Source organism: Neurospora crassa, linkage group V (assembly GCF_000182925.2).
Source record: "Neurospora crassa OR74A linkage group V, whole genome shotgun sequence".
NCBI lineage: Eukaryota > Fungi > Ascomycota > Sordariomycetes > Sordariales > Sordariaceae > Neurospora > Neurospora crassa.
In genome coordinates, this window is record NC_026505.1 from 6,257,500 (window position 1) to 6,277,902 (window position 20,403).

The following is a 20,403-nucleotide window of genomic DNA, read 5'->3' on the forward strand; positions in this document are numbered from 1 at the left end:
CACGATTCCAGATGTTGTGACCCAAAACATCACCACTATCTTGATCAACATGGAAACTCCATTCCTCAGGATCCCGCTCAACATCAGTCTGTTTGTCTCCCTCAACTTGGCACTATCCAAAATGTCCACGAGCCATCGCTAGCTAGGGGCAACAATCAGCCACCCACCTTGGCGGAACTACCCTCCTGACTGCACTCACACAATCTCAAGAAACGGCACCCGCTTGGTATTGTTGTTTACTTCCTTTCACCCCCTTTACCCCTGAGATGCATATAACTTGCAGCGCCATCACAACAAGGATAGGCACACTTTTCCCTCGATAGTCTGGTCCCGAGTCACAAACACACTTTGCTCGCTGTGCAGCAAAACATTCGCTATCCCCAATTCTTGCCTGCTTTTCCAACTAGTACCTTCGTTTCAACTGACACATCACTTACTACATCCTACGTACCATGCATCAACGCTCGTTCAAGTCGACAGCCAAATGCGGCGCCACCAGCACCAAGACAGCCCTCTTGGGACTGTTGATGGCTGCGCCGGGGGTCTGGGTGCAGGCTGCTCCTGGCGTTAGTCTTGATGCCGTAGTGGCCAACAAGCTCGAGACCAAGAGCCTCGATAGTTCTTCCATCATTGCCAGCAAGCCAAAAGGTGACGACGGAGATGACCCCTGGTTGATGCCAGCCAACAAGTTCTACGACAACTACCTGGACAACTACTGGGCGAACCGGAACCAGTCTTCTGTGCATGGGCGGTCGTCGCTAGCGGGCATGGCGCACAGGAAGCGGACTGTGCCGAAGTATGATTCTGGTATGTTTCCCCTTTCTCCCCCTCCCTGACCGTTCTCACGGAAACCCAAGACACTGACGTACATCCAGCCCTCTACTGCGGCGTCTTCGCCACCGGCTACAAAGAGGACATCTCCGCTCTCCTCTGGGACTTCCACACCAAACAAAACATCATCCACTACATCGTCGGCTGGCGCGAGTGCCGGCGCGTCGCATGCAAGAACACCAGTGGTATCTACATCTGCAACGACACGACCCAAACCGTGCGCGTCACGGGCGAGCGTATCTACACACTTGGCAAGATTCCCTCTGACAATTGCTGCCACCAAGGTCCGCCGGAAAACCCGACCAAGAAAGTCGGACATGGGATGAGCGGGCAAAAGTTCACGGGCACCGGGTTCAATGTCATTGTGGCGTATGCGAATTGCAATAAGGGCGAGTGGGACTATCGGCCGCAGATGGGCCCGGCGGATAATCCGTGGGGACCGAATCTGGAGTGTTATACGGAGTTTTACGGGATGAGTCCGTCGCCGACGAATGGGGATGTGGTGACCAAGAGGGGGACGACGGAACTGAAAGAGAGGAAGTGGGAGTTGGTGGATGATGGGACGGGGGTGATGGATTTGGTGGAGAGGGAGAATACCTCTACTGTCAGGGAGAATGAAGTTGGTGGGGATGCGGATGTGGTGAAGCTGGAGGGGTGGGAGATGGCGAAGAGGGAGGAAAAGGCAGAGAAGAGGCTTGAGGCTTGAGGCTTGATGGGAAGAATGTAAACCAACATGTAATAGGAGGGTGTCTGTTTTTCTCCCCTTTCGCTGTGTAAGATTGTGAGAGGTCCGTTGCGAGAAGGCGTCTGCACGATGGTGGCCTTTCTTTCCGGGGAAGCACAGGGATACATATGAGGGTACCGTCGTTTGTACATGGCCATTTCCGATACCACTTGAATTTCAATTTCCTTTTTCTTCCACTCTCGGGGTATCCCGCATGAAGTGATCTAATCAGATTTCTTCTCTTCTGTACTGTATCCAGTCAAAATGGGTCTCAACACTGCTCGTTCCTGGATGTCCATCCTTTTGGGAAGGTGAAGGTAACATGGGGTGACTACCTAGGTAGGGAGATACCACCTTCATGTTATCGTCGGTGCCTACACGTTTGAGGTTACCTACTTTGGGAAGCACCGGCGCACCTAACGCCGACGTGCATGCGCTTGTTAAAGTTTGAACGCATGAGTGTGGTGACAGGGGAACAAATGCGGGGGAACACAAAAGATAGGAAGGGTCCAACTTCCCTTTGGGGGGTTGTACCAAGGCCTATGTTGTCGGGGAAGCATCAATGTCGTGGGCGTGGTCTCTAGAGCGTGATATGTAGGAAGTTACTTGGTGTTGTGGCCTGTGGTCTCCTGGCTGGAGTGTTCCCTTGTTGTTGAAGACGAGGAAGAAGCCCCGACTTTGAAGATGCATCATCATGCATTGTCACTTCCTCTGCAGTAGTGTTTTTGATAGTGGATGGGAGACGAAGGAAGTTGCCAAAGATCTGGAGTAGCAGCCGCGTCATCTTCCTCTTTCCCAACTTCAGTTCTTTCCGAACATGGGGTTCAGGTGTGTCCAACCTGTCCACGTGCCTTTGCGGGAGGACTATTGGCTGCTTTGTTTTCCAGTATTTGCGTTTTGCTTCGTTTCACCACTTTGGCACCATGTTCCTCCAATTTGCTAGATATGTTACCTATCATCGAATACGATATCGAAGCCGGGGAAACTGTACATGGCATTGGGATGACAATTTGGGAAACTCCCAGGTATGGCAATAGGAGATATCGGTAACGAATGGCATGTGAGAACCAAGTTGATGATTCTGACAGTCGCCTCAATTGACGCTTTCTTCACTCGCATTTGTGCAGTCACACCCTGATTTCGACGGTTTCCAGGTTAGCCAACTTCTTGCCCAGATGAACCCCCGCGGACCGCGCCACTTCCCGTCATTACAATGAGACTCACCACCACCACCGTCACCCACCCACTCACCCATCCACCACATGGGCGGCCATGATGCCAATAGCGGAATGTTAAGCACGACTGCGCAGAACGCCATCAAGCCACCAAAGGCAACGGGGAAACCCGTCGACGGTTGGTGAAAAGCTTGTTCGTTCTTGGAAGTCTGAAAGTCTGAGGGGAAATGTAACCCTCCGTCTTTTTCTTTCTTTTCTTCTGATGATTGCGCCAACCAGCCAGCCCATGTATTGACGAACCAACTGCCTGAAAGGTCCATGGAGCCGCCGGGCGCTATTAAATGCACTCTCCATTGTTTACAGGGGCATCAAGCAACCCCCAGCGTCCGGCCACCTGCTGACTACAGATGCACAGTACATACCCCTACCTGGGAGGGGAGAGAGACGAGGGCAATGGCATGGAGACGCTGATCTGGCTTGGCTGTGCTTGGCAACTGCCTGATTAGGGAGGTTTCATTCGGATGTCACCCAACCATCACCAGGTCCAGTCGCTAATAACCATGCTGGAGCCATTAGCTACAGAAGACCATCATGAAAAAATTTGGCTTCGTCTTTCTCCAGATCGACATCGCAGCCTACTGGGTCAGTCAGCGGAGTGTAGTGCTTGTTCCTGCTGCCAACTGCCGCCCGAGGGCTAGTGTAGGCACTCATTGGTTACACTGGAAATGGAGGCCAAAGTTGGATCTGGTCAACCCGCCATTGATTCCAGCTCGTCCGTGCCGATTTCGGCATGTGGTGGTTCTCGTGTTGTCCGACTGTAGACGAGATGAAGAGATAATGCAGTATCCTGGATGATGGATTTCTACAGTCCGATTCGAGGGTTTGAGGCCTTTGTTGCAGTTTGCGTTCAGTAATGTGACTGAAACTAAAACGACAAGTCGGACGGCAGAGACTTCGATAATACGAACCGTGCAGGATATACCTACCTAGAGGCAAGTAAGAATGATCACGGTGAGAAAACACTGCCTGCTCACATATTGTCTTTGGTGGGTGATATCTTACTGACAGCTCTGCATAGCAATTGTTCTCACTCAACAAACACAAACATGCTGAGGTAGGGTACCCATGCTCGCCATGATAGTACATAGTAGCCTGTGTGTGGTAGGCGGATGACAGGGCTTGAGGCAGGGGGGGACTTGGTGCCCCACGACAGGTGTGGCGCGAACCATGCTGTGTGTGCACTTGAGTGTGTCCTCGGATTTAATTCACACACGGCCACAATCACACGGCCTCACCCACAAGTCCCCATTCATCTGATCCATCCACTCACTCCCCTGGATCGGCAGAGCGCTCAATGTTACCTTACCTACCTGCCTTCACCAGCTCTTGACTTGGCTTTGGCCAGCCCCATGTGAGATGCGGTCTGCAATGACACCCCAGATAGCCGAACTCAAAGCGACCTAGGTTCCAATTGGGAAGGTTGTCGTATTTGACCTTCCAGAACCTGTCGAATGCACCGAAATTATGTCCATCTCAGTCGTTATCGACGGCCCGAGATGCGCGGCGTTTTGGTCTTGTGCCTGTCTGGAGATACCCTTGCTCGTTGCGAGTTGAAGAATCATCTTGTATAAAGACTCAACAATGACCACGATCAAGAGGAGAGATTCTCTTTCCATCCTCAGGTCATCCTCTCCATCATCCATCCAGACAACCCCTCTCAGGATCACTTCCTCCGTCATCTCCTTCTAGCCCATCATGCAGATCAAGTCTTTCCTCCTCGCGGCCGCTGCTGCCCCCGCCGCCCTCGGCGCTGCCGTCAACACCATCAAGCCCTTCAACTGCGGTACTGATGCTCCCTCGCGCCAGCACATCCAGATGACCAAGGAGCTCGCCGAGAAGGAGGCTGCTATGGCTGCCGAGGGTATCATGACGGCCCAGGCCACCATCAACGTCAATGTCTACTTCCACGTTGTTGCCGCCTCCACCGCGCTCAGCGATGGCTACGTTACCGTATGTCGTTTTCACCCATTTACCAAACTTTTAGTCAACTAACATGAAATTGCAGTCCACCATGATCAACAACCAGGTCGCCACCCTCAACAAGGCCTACGCCCCGCACAACATCCAGTTCACCCTCAAGGGCACCGACTACACCATCAACAGCAACTGGGCCGTCGACGGCTCCGAGCTCGCCATGAAGAAGGCCTTGAGGAAGGGAACCTACAAGGACCTGAACCTGTACATCCTCAAGGACCTCGGCGACGCTCTTGGGTATTGCTACTTCCCGACCTCGGTCACGTCCAAGTCCAACGACTGGTACTACGACGGCTGCTCCATCCTGTACGACACCTTGCCCGGCGGCTCGCTGACCAACTACAACCTCGGCCACACGTCCACCCACGAGATCGGCCACTGGTTCGGTCTGTACCATACCTTCCAGGGCGGATGCTCGGGCAACGGCGATTACGTGTCGGATACCCCTGCCCAGGCGTCGGCGAGCAGTGGATGCCCGACGGGTAGGGACTCGTGCCCTAGCCAGCCTGGCTTGGATCCTATTCACAATTATATGGATTACTCTTATGAGTATGTGTTCCCCCTTTCCCTTTTTTTGGATTTCCTGGTTGAGGTGAGGAAGATGACTGACAGATAAAAAACAACAGCACCTGCTACGAGGAGTTCACTTCGGGCCAGAGGACCCGCATGACTTCGTACTGGAACCAGTACCGCGCCAACGCCTCCGTCTAAGCGGCAGACCTGAGGATGGTCGACGACTCTGCAGCAGTTCGAGACCGCAATGTTTGTTGTAGGCGATGGCAGTTCAGATCTGGTTGTACATAGTGACTTTTTCTCTCTTCCATGTGTGTGATTTTGTCTGGATCTGCACTTGGAAGAAGGATTGAACGGATGATCATGGATGTCTATAATGATGAGATGATGAGAGATGGATGGATGATACCTGGTGGGATTGATGGAGAGGAGAGATACCAAACCGACAGAATGAATGAATCTTGTTCTTGTACTTGTTGGTGGTCGTGATTGTGATCGTGTCTGCGTCTGCTGTCCGGTGAAACTGTCGTTTACTCAGTCGAGTACTCCGTTGTAACTTTGATGATGCTGGGAGACAGGAGACGGCGTACCTCTACCGATGGAAGGCGACACGCTACCTGAGGGTCGTGGTGCGGTCGTTGTCGGTGAAAATGGACTTTGCTCAACCCCCTTCCAGGAAGGTGAAGCTGAAGTCGAAATTGAAGCAAGTCGAAGTTGACAAGATGCCCTGAAGTTGAACTTGAAGTTGGACGTCAGATGAAAATCGCAGCAAGCAACCCCACGCAAAGCACCACGCAGAAACACCTGCATGCAAAGACGACAGCGCGAAGCACAAAGCATCAGCCCGGCATGACAGAAACAGACGGGCGTCCATACGTATAAGAAAAAAACAATTGGAGATGGGAATGGGAATGGGAAACGGAATAATGTCAAAGAATCAAGCAAAAACCGGAAGGAAGCCATCGCCCATAGAAGCAGCGAGCTTGGCGCCAAACGCGGGGCATTTGCGCATCCGCCGATGCCTAATTGCCGATGCGAGCACAAGACGTACGTACCGCGACGCGCCCTCTTTCTGACCTACATGTTAGTACAAGGCAACTATTGAATGCCCCAATGGACTCCCCATGCGATACGCGATACCTTTTATACCTACGTACAAATCAGTTATATCGGTCTGTAAAATCAGACCTTAAAAAAAACGTCGTGAAGTGAGGAAGGAGACCCGGCGGTTGAAGCTTCCTCCGTCCCGCTCTACGGCGGGGGTACGTAGCACGAAAGGGGAAAAAGCGGGGTTGAACCCCCGTCTGCACCACCTTTCGCGATGGCTTGGCAATTTCTTTTTTTGGTGTATGTAACCTCTTATTTGCATGTCAATATCCAACAATAAGCGCCAATGGTCTAACGGCTAGGATTCATCCCTTCCAAGGATGAGGTGGGGGTTCGATTCCCTCTTGGCGCATCTTTTTTTCTGTTTTTCCAACTATTCCTTTTGGTTGAGAATGGTGTTGGGAGCATTTCCCGCTCGTGTTGATTTTTTTTTTTGGAAGGGTTATCTGTTTGTTTTTACTTTGGTTGTATGGGCGAGTTCAGGAGTTTGTATTGGTGTTCGTTATATCAATGAGTAAGAATTGATGGTGGAACCTTTTTTGTTTTTTTGTCTTTTTGGGTGAATTAACCTGGGTGAGGAGAACTATCGTTTTATTTAATCTAAAACTAGAGAGATGGTTCATCTCATGGCCATGGAGATAGAGGAGAAGGGATGAATGGATGGATGCATTATCGCCCAGGTGCTCACACGTTCGTTCGGTGTTCGCGACATCAGAAGAGCCCTAAAGGGTTTCGTTACGAGGAAATATCACAAAGAAGAGGATCGGGAGTCCAGACAAATTTGACCACTTCATAAGAGAAAACTCCACAACTGTCTGCTACAGAAGACACCATCCTTGAATTCTTTGTTTGGTCCCAGATAAAGGCAGGGCATCAACAAGTACCCACCAAGAGACCAACCCTTCCTTTTCATCCATTCACCCACTCTTCATCAACTCAAACCTGCCTCTCGTGAACAACAGAATGCTTCTCATTATCCAGTTCTCCAACCCCCTTTTCAGTCTCTACCCTCTTCTGCTGCAACTGAGCCAGGTCTTCCTTATTCTCAAACACTGCACGATCACAGCCTCGTTAACAACAACTCAATCTTCATTATGGGGGCGGTGCCCAGGTGCACTCACAGAAAGCCAACTCCTCCAAACTACGATTCGACGTCTCCGGCCACAAGAACCAGATGAGCGCCGCCTCGGCAAAGATCCAGCAGCAGTACACAAGCAGGTACTTCCAGCCAATGGCCTGGGTGCCGATCGGGTTGACGTTGGTGCCGAAGAACTGCGCCGCCTTGCCCCAGAACTGGAAGATGGCGATGCCGCGGGCGCGTTGGGCGTAGGGGAAGATTTCGACGAGGTAGGCTGCCATTTGTTAGCATCTGAACAAAACACCAGACGAAAGAGAGCAGGGTAAATGATAAAAGGAGGACTGACTATAGGTAAGAGCGTTGAAACACAAGTTGTAAGCCGGACTATAAGCATAGATCCAGAACAAACTAAACTTGGCGGCCACGGGATTCTTGTACGCAATAAACACCGCCGTGCACACCGTCCAGCCAACGTAGACTGCCAAAATCGAAAAGATGCCCGTCAGGTACATGGTCCTGCGCCGGAACCGCATAACCACCATCGCGGCGCTGACACCGCAGACCAAACTCCAGCACTGGTTACCCAAGTTATACTTGGTCTGAAAGCTGGGATCCGTGTAGCCGATCAACTTGAGAACGTCACCGAGAAAGTACGAAATGACGACATTGCCTGAGAGTTGAGTGAAAAGGCCGAGCAAAGAACCGATGAGCACGCGGCGACGCATACCGGCGGTCCGGATCATATCCGCCCACGACTGCTTCGAATGCTCCAACTCAATCTCGAGAGTGACTTTGATCTCGGCAATTTCCGCCTTGACGAAGTCACTGTCCGCGTTTCCTTCGGCATGGTAGCGGATGAGCACATTCTTTGCTTCCTCAAGTCGATGTTTACTCATCAGGTATCTCGGAGATTCTGGAAGGAAGAAGACAAAGATGACTTGGAGGAGGGAAGGAGCCATTTGAAGAAGGGAGGGAATTCGCCATGACCAATCGTTTGTAATTCGTTGTGTACCATACGTGCAGCCAGCGGCCACGATGGCGCCGATGAAGTAGCAGGCGTTGAAGAGGGATGTCAGAATGGGACGTTCCTTGGGGTATGCGAGTTCGCCAATCAAGCATGAGCCGGCGACAATGGCGTAGGGGAGACCGAAACCAATGATGGCGCGGGCAATGATGTACATGGGGGCTGGAGGACGTTAGTATGACCGAGCGAAGAAGTCGTAGCATGAAGTGGGCACACCGTTCTTCGAAAAACCCTGAATGAATGTGCCGATGATCATGATGCAGGAACCAAACATGATGCACCATCGACGGCCAAAGTTGTCGTTAATCAGCGGGATGAAGGGCAGACCGAGGACGGAACCGAGAGGAAGAGCGGAAGCGAGAATGCCGCTGTAGCCGCCGGTTGGGTGGCCGAAGTCTGGTTGCTCTCGTTAGCTTCTGTCTTCTTTCAATGGCTCCCATTATCAAGATGAAGAACTCACATTTTTTCCACGCAGGCAACAACTGTGCGGAGTTGATGATTTGTGAATCGAACCCCGACGTCATCTCGATACCGATGACACAGGGGAAAAGAAGCAGGTACATGTTCCGCAGATGGGGCTTCTTCCACCATGGAATGGGATCATCCATGGCCATCCGATGGATGACATTGTCAGATTGGGGGCCGCCGCCGACCATCTTGACGGTGTGTGGTGGTGATTAGCTGGTATTGCGGTAAGTGGTAAGTAATACAGGTGAAGACTATGGCGAGGTGTAGAAACCGGGCATGGTATAACGAAGAAGCTCTCAGGGAAGGGACCGATATCAGGGACCAAGGCGTGCATATATGGACTGGAGATGGGGTAGGTTGATCTCTTCTCAGCTAGGGTCTAGTGACTGGGCATTGCTCGTGGGCAAGTGACTTGTGTCAGGGTGTGTGTTGCCTCATTGGATATTAGACAATATAGAGAAAGAGAAATATGACTGGCTGGGAAGACCCGATAGAGCGGAAACGTGGAGTGACGGTTTGTTGCTGGGTCGATTCCCATGGTGTTGATCTCGCAGCAGGTGCATTCTTCTAGTGAAAGCGAGTCCGAGGGGGAGGATCATCTAGTTCTGGGTTAGCCCAGGCAAGCCAAATTCAGAGCCGGATGGATTCTCCATATTGCGTTGTGAACACAAGGAAATGGTTGGATGCAGATACGGGGTACGACGGTGCTTCCGTGGTGTCTATCTCTGACGCTCGCCTCTCGTTTGAGCTGTCAGCTGCTGAAGAGGTATTGACTGGCACCGGGAAGAAAGCGGTATAGTCTGCGACTCCTGGATGGAGAAGCTTGACATCAGTGGCTGATTGAATGAGGTCCGGTTAGGCTAAAAGCTATCACCCAGAAGGACAAGAGATCCGGCATGCATGATGTGGAGGGAGAGGCGTACCACCCACCCTAGGCTCCTAACGACCCAGTTCCATGAAGCGTATTCTCTTGCTGATTCAATGTGGCTCCCATGCATTCCTCAGCTTCCTATACCTTTGTGCCAAAGGTTGTGGGACAGTGTCCTGACCCCATTTGCTATCAGTCTACCAGAGCCGTGGTCGTGGTCTTTTTTATTGATCTTTCCGACGTGTCTTTGATGCCCAGGAAGTGCCATCAAAAAGCCCGTACCAGAGAAGAGCGCCTGGGGGAAAGCGTTCCGGCGTCCAATGTTATGGCCGTGATTCCATTGCAGGTGCTTATATCAGGCTAATGTACCTTACCCAACCGCCGCTGGTGAGTGTGCGGCACGGCATGGGTGGCATGCGCGGTTCAACGCCAGAATGAGACCCTGTCGACCAATTTGTAGAGCAAATAATACCGCTCGGCGTTATTCTTTCTTGCCCATTGCAATCCATAGTGCTCTCTGCATGCGCGGGACATGATGAGGTCCCGTCGTGGTGGTGTAAGGCTGGCATGTATTGTCCTAGTTCGGCGGGGTGAAAGAAACGAAGAAGTTCGAGAGATGGCGTGGTGGCTTGAATCAAGCATCAAACAGTGTCAGCCAAGAGCATTGGCAGAAACAAGTGCTGGGTGTCAAGTTGACCGAGATTTTTTGAGTTCGGGCTGAGAAGGGCGTTTTGACCTTGACACGACATGCCTGGAATATGGAAGCGTTGTTTATAGCTTAAGTGTTCGGATGGGAATGTCTCGAGTACATTGGACCGAATGTGCTCGGGGTAGGATGAGTAGGATCCGGGAAACTGTCAAGACACCCATCTTTCCAGTCAGCAATCGTGCTTTGAACCGCGCCAGTAATCCCCAGCTTCCACCAGCCTTGCAATATGTAATCTGACCAACGTAGATGGATGAACTTGCCGAATTTCCGGAGGTGGCCACTCCTGTCGCGGATAACGCATGCAATGTCCAGCCCGTCATGCACTCAAAGTCCTGTGTCTGGCCGGTAGACGGGAGCTTCGTGCTGGTGCTCATGGCAACCGAGATAGAGGGCCGGGACGGTTGTTCATCTGGGGTAAACCTTTGAAAAGCAGGGCATGTTCATGTTCATGTTACAAGGAAGGCGAGAGAAGAGCACATCATCAAAACAGACGGGGTTTTCGTATGACATTGAGGATGTGAAAAGAAAGTGGTAGACGAAAATGTTGTGGGAAAGGCGAAAGCATCAAGCAGCGCAGCAAGATCGAATTTGCCCTGGATCGATTCGCCAAGCAATTCCAGAGAGGCCGTTGCGGTGAAACAGCAATTCCTGGAGTGGGAATGAATTCAGCGTATCGATTGGCGCTCCATATTCCATCATTCGCTCTTTCCAGTGTTGGTGAAGCATAGTAAGTAGGATGCCCGGGGTTACAAATCTCCGCCGCGGTTCACTCCTTCCTTCCATCCTCGCATGTCATGTGTCCCCCTGCTCCGTGCTACTCCTTCCCCAACTCCCTTTTGTTCTTTTGGTCGCGGGATCATTCTCCTGGAAATACCAGCATCGATGCTCCCAAGGAGGTACTTTTTCCCAGTGTTGGTGTCAACCACTTTGAACGATCCATCTGTGCAGTGATCTTCGTGGCGACTCACTTCAAGCTCTGTACTAACACTTTCCGTAAGGACTCCAAAGACAGTACCCAACCTCGCAGTAGTTGGAGCGATAGCATTGTCCACTGCTGCAATACCCCGTGCCGCTGCCGCACGTCTTGAGAGCAGCTAAGGCCTTTGGGTCCATGAACTGTGTAGCTCTATCGAAGATGACAGCGGGAGCAGCGAGTATCGCGGTGGCGAAGAGGGAGAAACAGGTAATGAACTGCATCGCAGCTCATGTTATTGCGTCGTCGATGATCTTGTGGTATGTAGGCGATACTGACGATAAAGCGAGGAACAGTCATTGATCCTGAGCGTGTCAAATGTCCTCCCTTCTTATAGGCTACACTTGACTGAAGGCCGCGGTCTTTGATACTCATAAGAGTCGTCAGGTTCCTAAGTATCTTGGTAGCTGATTGAACCCTGGAAGAAGGAAGCTAGTGATGCCGGCGAAGGCTAGGCTAAGCGAACTTGCGCAGCAAAGAACAACTTGCTGAGCCTTCTTGATGACTCATGAGCCCACCAGAGTCCCAGCAGTCTGGATTCAAAAGCGTTGTCATATGGAAGTATCAAAGGCTTATTTCAAGTCGAGCAAGTCGAAAAAAGAACTGGACTGGCATAAAGAGACACGGATAAACGGCTGTAAGTAGTTGAAGTTCGCGGCTAACATGTTTATTTCCGGGCCGTGATGCGGCATGTTGTACAAGCAGCGACTGGTACTATGTCGGCCCTCCGAGGGGGGAGAACGAACGACAGGGTAAAAACATTCCATATTGGGTGTTCGGAGACTGATAGGTGAAGGAAACTGAAGTTGCCGTTCGTCGTCGTTTGGGACAGCATTCATTCTCTTCCCTTACCACTAGGTGGCTACACGCAGGATGTACCAGACATCGCGGTTGCCAGCCAGCAATATCTTACGTCGACCTTTCCAGGCCGTCGGTAAACCAATTCTCCTTTACCTTTTATACTCTTTTCTTTCGTTCCAGCTTCCTTACTCGGGCACCGGGCCCCCGAATATTTTTCTCCACTCCTGAAATCCCCCAACTCTCGAGTCCGGTGTCCACCGACGCCCATGATTGCCAACCACTGCTGTCCCTGACCCCTCTCGGAGGCTAGATTCGTAAAAGGTTCCCCAGCAGCTGACAGAACGTTCGATGGTGTCACGGTTTCGTCAACAAAAAATCGTGACGTTTGACAGCCAGGATGATTCCGCACCAACATCGGGCATCCTCGGCACGCCCCTCAACTGACCAATCAGAGGTCTTCCTGGTGACTAACCGCCAAGGATAGGGGTCCTCGATGCTTGATGATGTGTTTGCCGTTCTTCAACAGCTTATATCTTCCAAAACGGGCAGTGTAACTCGTCGCGCGTAACCTTGATTTTCGTCAATTTGAGACACGCAGTTCAAAGTGTTTGCGCAAATCGTCGAGAGACAAAAATGTCCACAGCACCCCCAGACACCGAAACCGAGACGGCGCCCTGGTACGCCGCCTACCCCGAGCCTCAGTCGGACCTGATGAACATCTCGCGCGCAGAGGTGCTGGAGATGCTCAAGGGCTCGACGGGTGAAACGGCCGGCAAGGATTTCGTGCTAGTCGATTTGCGAAGAGACGATTGCAAGGTTCGTTCGTTCGTTCGTCGTGATGGCTGTTGGCGTCCATCCACCACAAACCCCTTTCCAGAGTCCAGCTCCAGAGCGTCCATGTACGCTAACGCCAAGCCCCCACCCCCCCCTTTCTACCAATAGGGCGGCACAATCCGCGGCTCAATCAACCTCCCCGCGCAGTCAATGTACCAGACTCTCCCGACGATCTATGACATGTTCAAGGCGGCGGGGGTGAAGAAGGCCATCTTCTACTGCGGCACTTCGAGAGGCCGTGGTAGCCGTGCCGCGCGCTGGTTGTCGGATTACCTCGTCAAAATAGGCGATGACTCGATTCAAAGCTTTGCTCTGTTTGAGGGCATCAAGGGCTGGGCAAATGCGGGGCCCGAGTATGTCGAGTTTATGGATGAGCACGACGGGTCGGTTTGGGAGAGGTTGAAGAGCCAGTGAAGGACGCGGAGGCGGGATTGGTGGATGACGGCCGGGGGTGGTTCGTCGATGGCGGTGGTGGTGGTGGTTGTTGATGGTCGAGAGGGGTGTGGGGAGATGTGGGAGATGTTGAAGAGGGACGCGGAGGAGGCGGTTGGGACGTTGCCTGTGCTTGGTTGAGGGGACTGGTTTTGGGTGGTGGACATGATTGATGTGTGTTGATGATGGGAATGAGGGCATTCAGGGGTGGTTGTTTACAGCTTCGTTCACAAACAACGGGAGCATTGACAAAGCAGAAGGGAATCAACACAGATATAAATTCCCGATCCCAAAAGACAGGGACATGGATTATGTTTCCATGACTGCATAAAGTCGAAAATCGTATGAGGCGAGTTTGGACTTCTTGGACTCCATTCGCTCACCGCACAAATCCATCACATCTGTTGGGCTTCAAGGCTTCATCAACCTGGTCCAGTCGGTCTCGACTTGCTGGTGAAAGAGGAGCAGGAACCTAATCCGACGAGTGGAAGCCCCAGACGCGGAACCGACAAGTCCTCGTAGCGAATCGACACTGCAGCGCATCCCGTCATCTTCAGCGGTCCCGTCTGGGCTTCAGGGGACCCCCGCCCGCCTGTGTCAGCCTCCTGTGTCCGCCGTGTGCCGGTCCCGCAATGAGTGGCCCAAGCTCCCCCACTACCTCCCGCTAGCCCAGCATGATCGACCAATCAAAGGCTGAAATTGGTGTGATCCCCCGTCTGTCAATCGGCAACTTGTGCCGTCGCTGGCTGTTGACGCCAAACTGACCGTCAAGGTGCCTGCCCGCCCGCCCTCTGCTTTGAGTGATCAAAGAAATTGTTGGCCAAAACAAAAACAAACAACAACAAGACCAGCAAACACACACACACACAACCCCAAACGGAACACACAGACAACAGCCGCCCATCATGTCACGACGACCACCCAGAGGAGAATACATCGAGACCGACACCGGCAACAAGGTCGCCCGCAAGGCTACTTTGGTCGGCACCCAAAACATCATGCTTGGCGGCAAGACAGTCATCCAGCCCGACGTCATGATCCGAGGCGACCTCGCGAGAACAATTCCACCAGCCCAGTCCGCGTCCGGCGGTCCAGCCAACAACACTGCCGTTGCCATTGGTCGGTACTGTTTCTTGAGCAGAGGGTGCTGTCTTCGGCCGCCGGGCAGGATGTACAAGGGGTATGTCTGCTCCTCCACCCTCTCTCTTCCAATTTGACTGTGCTCGTTATAATGGCTGACGGCAATCTAAACAGAGTCTTCACCTTCATGCCCCTCCGTCTCGGCGACCACGTCTTTGTCGGCCCCGGTACCGTCGTCCAAGCTGCTCAGATCGGCAACCACGTCCACATTGGCGGTAAGGTCGTCATTGGCGAGTTTGCCATCATCAAGGATTACGTCAAAGTTCTCGACGGCTCGGTTGTCCCTCCGAACATGGTCATCCCCAGCTTCAGCATCGTCGCTGGTCAGCCGGCGCGTATCATTGGCGAAATCCCCGAGGGAGGCATCGAGGCATTCGAGTTGAGGGATTTGTACAAGACAGTGGGGAATAACCCCCAGCCGACGGCGCCTTGAAGAGCTTTTTTGGTCATGCCAGCTCTTTGCGAAAAGAAATACTACAGGAGACCAGGGATCGCAAAAGGGTAGCGCATACTCAAAGTGTTGAGGCATTGGGCCAAGCTGTCGTATGTATTACTCTCTATACATCCACGATTCGAAAACCTCATTAACACGTCTCCTTCCTAGTCTACCGCGCATACGTACTCTGCGGCGCCCCCGTGCCACCCTCCCTCTCCAACCTCAAGATACTCTCCGCATTCGCCCTCACGCTCTCTTTTAACCCCGTCCAGCCCTTCTTCTGTCCCACCCTCTTCAACAACTCCTCAGCCCTCTGGTTTGGCACCTCGGTCTGATCCCACCCCTCCTTCTTTGGCTTTCCAAACTTCTCCGTCCTCTCGGGAAACATCTCCCCCAACAACCGCGCCACCTCCCCGAAGCTATACCGCTCGCCAAAGACAAACAATCTCTCCCTATCCACCTTTGGACTCGACGCCAGCGCCGCGACGTACACCTTGGCCATATCCACGCAATCCACAAACCACTGCGGTTCCATCAGGTCGATGATAGCCATGTGCTTGTTCTCCCAAATCCAATGGACCATGCCCAGCGTGCTTGGGATCCCCTGATTCTTCGGATCAAGACACTCGCCTAGTACAGTATCAAGCAGAACGGTATTGAACGCAAACCCAGGCTTTTCGCGCTTTACCCACTCCCAAATCCCCTGCTCAACAAGAGTCTTGAGCGCCATAAACCCCGCCATTCCTTTGGTTTTCGGATCAACATTCTTATCCCTGGCCAGGGCCACGGCGTCTTCGTTCCAACTTTGTTCCGTCAGAGTCACCTTCTTGCTAGCATCAGGCATCCAAAGCGCCCACGCCGAAGAAGTAAAAACAAAACTCTTGACGGTCCCTGCCCGCCTAGCAGCCTCCAACAAACCAACCTGCCACTCCAACTCCTCTTGAGCAGCGCTGTCCGACTCCTGGATAGTCAAGTCCGTGGCTCCCACGCAGTGCACGATCCCTGCCACTCCCTTCACGGCGTCATCCCAGGCGTTGGGGGCCGTGACATCGGAAATCTCGACGAGTTCGAATTTTCCCGGGCCTCCATGGCGGTGGGAGTAGAGGGACGTAAGGTAGGAGCATTTGTCGGGGTTGCGAACAGTGCCGCGGACGCGGTAGCCTGCTGCGAGGAGTTGGTCGGCGACGTGCGAGGCTAGGAGGCCGTTGCAGCCTGTTACGAGGATGAGGGAGTTGAGGGGGATGGAGGGGTTGGTGAGCGAGATCTTGGACTGGGAAGAGGACTTGGTGGTCTTGGAGGGGGACATGTTGATGTTGAGGTTTGGTGTGAGGAACTTGTTGGATACGAGTTGGGCTTGAGTCGTTTGGGACAAATATGGAGGTTTGCGTTGGGTTTACGTTGTGTTTGCAATGTATATGAAGGGTCTTGATGGATGATCGAAAACAAGGCAGGGGTACTGGGCAGAAGAAATACCCCAGAAGGACGGAGAAAGTCACCACCACGCTGGCTTACAAACAGTCATCCTCGCAGACCGGACGACCCCGAGAACGAGTCCGTAGCGGACTGCGTGTCGGACAGCCTGCCCAGTTCCTGCCGGTTCCCGCTTCTGTCATACGCGAGACGCGCCATGCGGCGTGCAAGTAGCTCGGTATTCGGACCGGGATGGATGTCGATGCAATGCCTCTAAGACAGCTGGTTTCCTGTTGTCCGAGGGTCAATGCATCGATCCGATCTCCTCACTCCACGTCTTGGTGTTCAGCAAGTCAACAACCGGGCTATCGATGATTGGAAGCAAGCTGTGTTGGTTCCCAGTTCTTAGATAACTTGGCAGGTGAGCGAACAGCTCTTAGATGGACTATTCAACCCATAATGTTGTTAATAACGTTCATCCTCTGACTCTCTCGTCCGTCACCTTTGCCGTCTTCTATTGACTCTCGGAAAAAAAGCTTGCAATCTTGTTGCCTGGTGATATTGTTTAAAATATATATAGATATATATATATATATTTTTTCCGGCTCGACCAATATCTGGACGAGCCTTGAACAGCATGCCCGCGAAATCCATAAACCAGCGAAGGCGACGCTCGCTTGATTACTGTGACTTACCAGTTACTCCCGTAGTATCATGCGTGATGGCGGCATTCGAATGTATTGGAGCTGTATGATGGGTTTGCGACTGAAATTACCCACCTGTCTGTGTAATTTACAGCTTCAATCGGTGGTCCAGGTACATAAGTTACCGAGCCTCGTTCGCTATGGGCAGATAGGAGATAGCATGGCATTGATACATGGATGGAAAGTTTGTTGGTGTTGTATGGCAATTGGAATAGGAGAAGAGGGCAGAAGAGATAGACAATCACCAACTGTATGGATCTGAGTTGCAGGAAAGTTCAAATTATCGTCTCGAGTCGCGGTTCAGTGGGACAAGGTGAAGTTGTTGGGGAAAGTTACGCTATTTTCACTCGTTACCTAGCGGGATGAATACCGGTACAACGAAATTTACCGGAGCTCGTGCGCCGGACGGGAGCGGTGAACTACGGCACCCAATCCCACGTTCCGTCCTCCTCCCGTTCATTCCAACTTTCCAATCCCCGATCATCTTGTATGTTCTTTGGCAAGCCTCCTCACACTGAACTCATTGAGCCGCTCGCGATTAATGTGACGCGGGATAACTGGGAATCAGGAAGCAAATGAACGTTATGACTTTTACTTGTATAGGTACCGTCACGTCACGCTTGGCATCATTGAACTCTTTCGTCTTTGTCGTTCCGGCTTAGAGTCACCACTGATTGCACTTGTGAAGCTCGGAAATATCCCCGGCGATACCAGCACGCCGTAACCGCGATCATCTTCAAAAGGTGTCGAACCAGCACTGTCGAACAGCCTAACCCAAGATAGCAATACCCCAGAAGATTACGTGCCTTAACTCCGAGGGACTGCGGCGGACATTTGATACCACCTCTACACTTTTCTTCGTTACGCAAGCGACGGGCGGTTTCGTTGCTCGCTGGTTTCAGGGTCTTCCTGGGTCAAACGATCAACGGTCGTCGTGCGGGTTACCGGCAGTTCGGATACGACGACTTGTCCGACAGCATGGCTTCTGACATGAGTGATCGCCAGTGAGGAGCACTTTGTGCGGCCGTTCAGTAGTCGGGATCGGGGATAAGCAACCTCCGCGATGGGGTCCTGATGGGTAGGCGACGGCTTGGGAACAAAGCTGTGGAATTCCACGCCAATGGATGGACATTGGATATCCAGCAGGATGGATAGAAGTAAATCCAAGTGGAAGCCCACATAGCGATACCCCGAACGGACCGGGCACCACTCATCGCCGAGTGATCCACTGCAGTGTCGGGACTTTTTGTTCGGGCGGGTTATGGGATGGAAAGATCGATTCCAGTCACCTGGTACCGGGATCAGCAAGGCTAGAGGTACCGCTAGAGGACTGGAGATAGTAGCCACCAAGGTTCTTCCTCCACTCTATTCCCGTCAGGATATTCTCTTTAAAGCGAGACATGATCCCATGCACCGGTTTACTTGCCTTCACTTACACTTGGACCAAGTGGTGCACAAAACCATCTTTCCGATCTTCAACTTTCCGTTTCCGCCAACTTCCCGGTATATATTCCGGCCTGGTAGCAGCATTGGCACAACTCATCTTCAAGCACCTTTTGATATCAGCAGCAGAAATGGCAGCGACAAAGGACACCAACCCCTCCCAACCAACCATCATCATCATTGGTGCCGGCCTCACCGGTCTTCTGGCAGCTCAAGCTTTGAAAAACGCATGTTTTCTTCCACACAACCCAGACCCCCTCTCCCTCTCCAACGGATTACTAACTCCTCACAGCACGGCTTCACCGTCCTCATCTACGACTCGGAACCACACCTCAACTCCCGCCCGCGCGACTGGACCATTGCCCTCCACTGGGCTCTCCCCATCTTCTCCTCCCTCCTCCCGCCTTCTATCCTCGCCAACTTCGACCACGCTGTCTCCAACCCTCACTTAGACTTTGACGAGTGGGCGGAGACGTTGCCCATGTATAATGGCGAGACGGGAGATCTAATGTTCAAGAGCGCGGTACCGGGGGCAAGGAGGATTACCAGAAGGGGACTTAGGGAGGTGTTGAGTGAGGGTTTGGATATTGCTTGGGGACGGAAGGTGACTAGATTGGATACTGAGTCGGATCCGGAAAAGGTAAAGGTTACGTTGGCAGGAGAAGAAGGGGTGGAGGAGGAAGAGGTATGGGCGGATTATGTCCTGGGAACGGACGGGGCGGGGAGTAAAGTCCGGGAGATCCTCTTTGCGGATCAAGAAAATGGAGAAGAAAAGGCAAAGGCGAAGAGGAGCGGGTTCATGATTGGGACGTGTGTTGTTGACTACCAAGATGAGAATGTGGTGCGAAAGGTGTTGGAGAAACATCCGGTCATGGCTATGGCGATGAGTCGAGGGGCTGTGGGGGGATTCGGAGGTGAGTTTTTCCTTTTTTTTTAGGGTACCTACACAAAACCGAAAAAAGGACGGGAAGCAATCACATGGAACAGAGGTACGACAGCAGCTAACACCTCACAGTCCAATACACAACCGGCACCCCTCCCTCTGACCTCCAGCACACATTCTTCTGGACCAAAATCTGGAAAGGCAGCCTCTCTATCACGCCCGACATCCCTCGCAAGGGCCCCGAAGCCGTCCGCTACCTCAAACAATCCTGGCAAGGAGACCTCTCACCCGATTTCCAGTCCTTCGTAGACGCCACGCCCGAAGACGATACGCATACCCAGGCCTTCATCGACGAGATGGGCACGTGGATTGCACAGCCGTTTGATAATAGGGATGGAAGGGTGACGCTGGCAGGGGACGCGGGACATCCGATGCTGATATTGAGAGGACAGGGGTTCCAGCATGCTGTTATCGATGTGCAAAACTACGTCCAGGCTCTGTTGGAAATCAGAGACAGTGGAAAGGATAGGAAGGAAGTGGTGGCGGCGTATGATAAAGATATGGTGGAGAGAGGAAGTAAGGCTGCCCTACAGGCGCTGGAGGAGGCGGAACTGGCGATGGATGCGAAGAGTGTGGAGAAGATGTTGATGGTTAGGAAGGGGCATGGGAGGAGTGTCTAACCATAGTAGCCCAAGGGGAAAGGGATTTCTAAACTGTCGGCTGTTATGGGTGCAGCGGGATATGACAAATGATAGAAGAAGAAGAAGACGGGATTCAGACATGCAAGAAGTTGATATGGGTACCCACATGGAATGA

The 20,403-nt window shown here is 52.4% G+C and overlaps 7 protein-coding genes and 1 non-coding gene across 8 annotated transcripts; 6 read left to right on the top strand and 2 right to left on the bottom strand.

The window, feature by feature from the left end:
• The first annotated feature begins 336 nt into the window (after positions 1–336).
• NCU07201 (hypothetical protein) lies at positions 337–1,752 on the top strand. Its single transcript, XM_952333.2, has 2 exons — positions 337–807; positions 876–1,752. The coding sequence occupies exons 1-2, from the start codon at positions 453–455 to the stop codon at positions 1,535–1,537; spliced, it is 1,017 nt and encodes a 338-aa protein (XP_957426.1). The 5' UTR covers positions 337–452; the 3' UTR covers positions 1,538–1,752.
• A 2,325-nt stretch (positions 1,753–4,077) lies between these two features.
• On the top strand, positions 4,078–5,749 carry NCU07200 (metalloprotease 1). The gene is made up of 3 exons (XM_952332.3): positions 4,078–4,740; positions 4,796–5,313; positions 5,391–5,749. The coding sequence occupies exons 1-3, from the start codon at positions 4,486–4,488 to the stop codon at positions 5,473–5,475; spliced, it is 858 nt and encodes a 285-aa protein (XP_957425.1). The 5' UTR covers positions 4,078–4,485; the 3' UTR covers positions 5,476–5,749.
• A 915-nt stretch (positions 5,750–6,664) lies between these two features.
• On the top strand, positions 6,665–6,736 carry NCU15134. The gene has a single exon. It is a non-coding gene; the product is annotated as a tRNA-Gly (tRNA).
• A 517-nt stretch (positions 6,737–7,253) lies between these two features.
• Positions 7,254–9,142, bottom strand: NCU07199 (major myo-inositol transporter iolT; the record flags this gene model as incomplete). Its single annotated transcript, XM_952331.2, has 5 exons — positions 7,254–7,436; positions 7,506–7,736; positions 7,809–8,648; positions 8,703–8,882; positions 8,947–9,142. 5 exons carry the CDS (start codon positions 9,140–9,142, stop codon positions 7,321–7,323), a joined length of 1,563 nt encoding a protein of 520 aa, XP_957424.1. The 3' UTR covers positions 7,254–7,320.
• A 2,628-nt stretch (positions 9,143–11,770) lies between these two features.
• NCU07197 (arsenate reductase) lies at positions 11,771–13,986 on the top strand. Its single transcript, XM_952329.2, has 2 exons — positions 11,771–13,121; positions 13,248–13,986. Exons 1-2 carry the CDS (start codon positions 12,939–12,941, stop codon positions 13,551–13,553), a joined length of 489 nt encoding a protein of 162 aa, XP_957422.1. The 5' UTR covers positions 11,771–12,938; the 3' UTR covers positions 13,554–13,986.
• Positions 13,987–14,379: 393 nt separating this feature from the next.
• Positions 14,380–17,191, top strand: ro-12 (ropy-12). The gene is made up of 3 exons (XM_952328.2): positions 14,380–14,751; positions 14,826–15,254; positions 15,316–17,191. The coding sequence occupies exons 1-2, from the start codon at positions 14,477–14,479 to the stop codon at positions 15,142–15,144; spliced, it is 594 nt and encodes a 197-aa protein (XP_957421.1). The 5' UTR covers positions 14,380–14,476; the 3' UTR covers positions 15,145–15,254; positions 15,316–17,191.
• On the bottom strand, positions 15,317–16,453 carry NCU07195 (hypothetical protein; the record flags this gene model as incomplete). The annotated part of the gene is made up of 1 exon (XM_952327.1): positions 15,317–16,453. One exon carries the CDS (start codon positions 16,451–16,453, stop codon positions 15,317–15,319), a length of 1,137 nt encoding a protein of 378 aa, XP_957420.1.
• A 1,644-nt stretch (positions 17,192–18,835) lies between the features above and the next one.
• NCU07194 (hypothetical protein) lies at positions 18,836–20,267 on the top strand (the record flags this gene model as incomplete). The annotated part of the gene is made up of 3 exons (XM_952326.1): positions 18,836–18,935; positions 19,157–19,618; positions 19,720–20,267. The coding sequence occupies 3 exons, from the start codon at positions 18,836–18,838 to the stop codon at positions 20,265–20,267; spliced, it is 1,110 nt and encodes a 369-aa protein (XP_957419.1).
• Between the last annotated feature and the right edge of the window lie 136 nt (positions 20,268–20,403).

Excerpts from the sequence above, each read along its gene's own strand:
- NCU07201 (XM_952333.2), top strand. The coding sequence starts at position 453 with ATGCATCAACGCTCGTTCAAGTCGACAGCCAAATGCGGCGCCACCAGC. Across the intron at positions 808-875 it reads TGTGCCGAAGTATGATTCTG|CCCTCTACTGCGGCGTCTTC; the intron begins GTATGTTTCCCC and ends ACGTACATCCAG.
- NCU07200 (XM_952332.3), top strand. The coding sequence starts at position 4,486 with ATGCAGATCAAGTCTTTCCTCCTCGCGGCCGCTGCTGCCCCCGCCGCC. Across the intron at positions 4,741-4,795 it reads TCAGCGATGGCTACGTTACC|TCCACCATGATCAACAACCA; the intron begins GTATGTCGTTTT and ends ATGAAATTGCAG. Across the intron at positions 5,314-5,390 it reads TATATGGATTACTCTTATGA|CACCTGCTACGAGGAGTTCA; the intron begins GTATGTGTTCCC and ends AAAAAACAACAG.
- NCU07197 (XM_952329.2), top strand. The coding sequence starts at position 12,939 with ATGTCCACAGCACCCCCAGACACCGAAACCGAGACGGCGCCCTGGTAC. Across the intron at positions 13,122-13,247 it reads TGCGAAGAGACGATTGCAAG|GGCGGCACAATCCGCGGCTC; the intron begins GTTCGTTCGTTC and ends TTCTACCAATAG.
- ro-12 (XM_952328.2), top strand. The coding sequence starts at position 14,477 with ATGTCACGACGACCACCCAGAGGAGAATACATCGAGACCGACACCGGC. Across the intron at positions 14,752-14,825 it reads CCGGGCAGGATGTACAAGGG|AGTCTTCACCTTCATGCCCC; the intron begins GTATGTCTGCTC and ends CAATCTAAACAG.